Here is a 3106-nt window from a genome sequence, read left to right as displayed (position 1 = left end):
GGCTGGGTCTTTGGGGGCGTAGACCGTATAGAGAGACTCGATGAGCTGCATGCAGCAATGAAGATACTAACAGAGACAGTGGATGTACAGCTGAAGCTGCTGCGTCGACTGCAGCAACGACTGCAGCAGCAGCAGCTGCAGCAGCTGCATCAGCAGCAACCATCTGTACAGCAGCAGCAGCAGGATGCAGCAGATGAAGAGGTGCGGCTAACAAGCATGCCGCTGCAGGTCAAGGTATGCGAGGTGTTGCTGAGTGCTGCAGCAGAAGCTTTTGCTGCTCTAACTGAAGCAACACCAGAAGTATTAGATATGAATGAGATGAGACAGGCAATAAGTATAATGTTCCCGCAGAATGAATTACCCCCAGCAGAGTTGCAGTGTACATACACCTCAGAGACAGCTGCATTAGATAAACGTTTATTAATATTCCTCAGAGATATTATCTCTTCTTCTCGTTCTTGTCTTATTGATATAGCCGAAGCAGCAGAAGGGGAGTTGCTGCAGCTGCCTTTGGGTTTATTTAGGGGGCTAGAGGTTCGCTTTGCTGATATAGATGCTGTCTTTGTTGCTGCATGCAAGAAGCTGCTCTACTGCAACCCACCGCCATCGCAGCAAGCTGTATGCATGCGGCTCAGTCTCGGGCAGCAGGTCCGCTGCAGCAGCCAGATGAGAGACATAGACGATGGGAGAGAAGCACAGGCTGCGCTGCAGCGGGCTCTCAAGGCCGATGGTTCGCTGGGGGCAGCAGCAGGCAGAGGCAGGGGTAGGGGGCGGGGTGGTTATGGGGGCAGGGGAGGTGCTGCTGCAGCAAGGGCTCAAGCAGCAGCAGCAGCAGCTGCTGCTGCTGCTGCGGCTGCTGCTGCTGCTACACCTGCAACTGGAAACCTACCCACAGCCGCAGCTCCGACAGCTCCTGCTGCTCCCGCTGCTGCACCTGCTGCTGCTGCTGCTGCTGCTGCTGCCACCGCACGAGGCGCCAGCAGACAGCAACGCAGAGCAGCACGCAGCCAGAGGATGGGGGGGGAGTACTTTGAGGGGCACATATCAGATGGAGACCAAATACGCATCACTGAAGACTCGTCGCAGCAGCAGCAGCAACAGCAGCAGCAACAGCAACAGCTGCAGCAGCAGCAGCAGGTGCAACAGCAGCAACAGCAGCAACGTAGACAGACCCAACTGCAACAACAACAAGACTTACTCAAACAACAGCGCCTGCCGCAGCAACAGCAAGCGCAGCAGCAACAGATCCACCAGCAGCAGCTCTTNTACTCAAACAACAGCGCCTGCCGCAGCAACAGCAAGCGCAGCAGCAACAGATCCACCAGCAGCAGCTCTTGCAGCAGCAACTGCAACAGCAGCAGCTGCAGCAACAGCAGCGGCAGATACAGCAGCAGCAAGCTCAGCTGCAGCAGCTGCGGCAACCCCAGGTGCAAAATAGCCAGCAGCTGCAGCAGCAGGCACAGCAGCAACATCTGCGACAGCCCCAGCTGCAGCAGCAGCTCCAGCAGCAGGCGCAGCAACTGCAGCAACAGGCACAGCAGCAGCAGCTGCGCCAGCCGCAGCTGCAAGCACAGCAGCTGCAGCAACAGGCGCAGCAACTGCAGCAACAGCTGCAGCAGCAACAGCAACTACGAAACGTGCCACCCCAGTTGCAGCAGCAGCTGCAGCAGCAGCAGCAGCTACAGCAGCACCTGCAGCAGCAAGTTCAGCAACATCAGTTGCAGGTGCAGCAGCTGCAACAGCCTCAACTGCAACAACAACTGCAGCAGCAGCAGCTCCAACAACAACAGCTGCAGCAGCATCAGTTGCAGCAGCAGCTGCTTCAGCAACAGCTGCAGCGGCAGCAGCAGCTGCAGCAGCAGCAGCGGCAGCAGCCGCTCGCAACACCCCAGTTGCATCAACAGTTGTTGCTGCAGCAGCGGCAGCAGCAACTGCTGTTGCAGCAGCGNCAGCCAGTTGGCGCAGCAGCTCAGCTGCAGCAGCAGCAGCTGCAGCTGCAGCGCCATTTGCTGCAGCAGCAGCTACTGCAGCACCAACAGATGCTACAGCAGCAACAGCAGCAGCTTCTGCAGCAGCAGCTGCAGCAAGGAACAGCAGACAAGCGCAGCGCTGCCTGGGCGTCTCCAGGAGAGCAGCAGCAAAAGAAGCAGAAAGGGGAGGGCGAGGGAAACATCAGCAGCAGCAGCAGCAGCAGCAGCGGCGCACCAGCTGAGGCTCAGGAGGTGCAGCAGCAGTAAAACTTTATTTTGGCTCTTTAGTTATTGTATTGATTGCCGCGAGTTGCGGCTGTTGCTGCTTCCTCTGCTGCTGCTGCTGGGAACCTGTTACCACTTGCTGCAGCAGCTGCAGCAACTGCCTGCTGTAGCTGCTGCAGCTGCAGCAGCAGCAGCAGCAGCTGGAGCCTCTGCTGCAGCAGCAGCAGCAGCAGATGCCCGCAGTGTTAAAGTTTGCTGCTACTATTTCTGGCGTCAGAAGCCCCCCTGTCGCCCCACCGGTCAACTGTGGAGACACCGCAGCGTCAGCCCCACCCCCTCCAGCTAGCAGGATTAGTAGCTGCAGCAGCAGCANAACTGTGGAGACACCGCAGCGTCAGCCCCACCCCCTCCAGCTAGCAGGATTAGTAGCTGCAGCAGCAGCAGCAGCAGCTGCAGCAGCAGCCGCTGCTGCAGCAGCAGCAATCCCTGCGGCCTTTTGCAGCAAGAACTGTAACGGCCTTAGCTGCAGCAGCAACAGCTGCAGCAGCAACTTCCCGAGAAGAAGAAATATTTCTGATGCAGCAGCCTCAACACAGACGAGCTGTCTGTACACCTGAATTGCACTGGGCCACGGTAACTCTGTGAATGCCCCTTTAAGCATAGATGTACAGCAGCAGCAGTAGCAGCAGCAGCAGTAGCAGCAGCAGCAGTAGCAGCAGCAGCAGTAGCAGCAGTAGCAGCAGCAGCAGTAGCAGCAGCAGCAGTAGCAGCAGCAGCAGTAGCAGCAGTAGCAGCAGCAACAGTAGCAACAGATTCAGTCATTAGATGTACAGAGAAAAACAAAAAGGAGTCCAGCGGCGTCCGCTGCAGTAGCTGCTGCAGCAGCAGCTGCTGCTGCTGCAGCAGCTGCT

The 3106-nt window shown here is 57.6% G+C and overlaps 1 protein-coding gene across 1 annotated transcript; it reads left to right on the top strand.

The window, feature by feature from the left end:
* Nucleotides 1-57: 57 nt before the first annotated feature.
* EMH_0073340 (uncharacterized protein) lies at nt 58-2237 on the top strand (the record flags this gene model as incomplete). The annotated part of the gene is given in 4 exon segments (XM_013499317.1): nt 58-1162; nt 1222-1265; nt 1269-1948; nt 1952-2237. Coding segments are annotated over 4 exon segments (2115 nt in total).
* Between the last annotated feature and the right edge of the window lie 869 nt (nt 2238-3106).

The sequence above is a fragment of the Eimeria mitis genome, genomic scaffold (genome assembly GCF_000499745.2).
Source record: "Eimeria mitis Houghton genomic scaffold, Emh_scaff4209, whole genome shotgun sequence".
Lineage (NCBI taxonomy): Eukaryota > Apicomplexa > Conoidasida > Eucoccidiorida > Eimeriidae > Eimeria > Eimeria mitis.
Note: the sequence above shows the minus strand (reverse complement) of the source record. Positions and strands in the feature narration are given on the sequence as shown.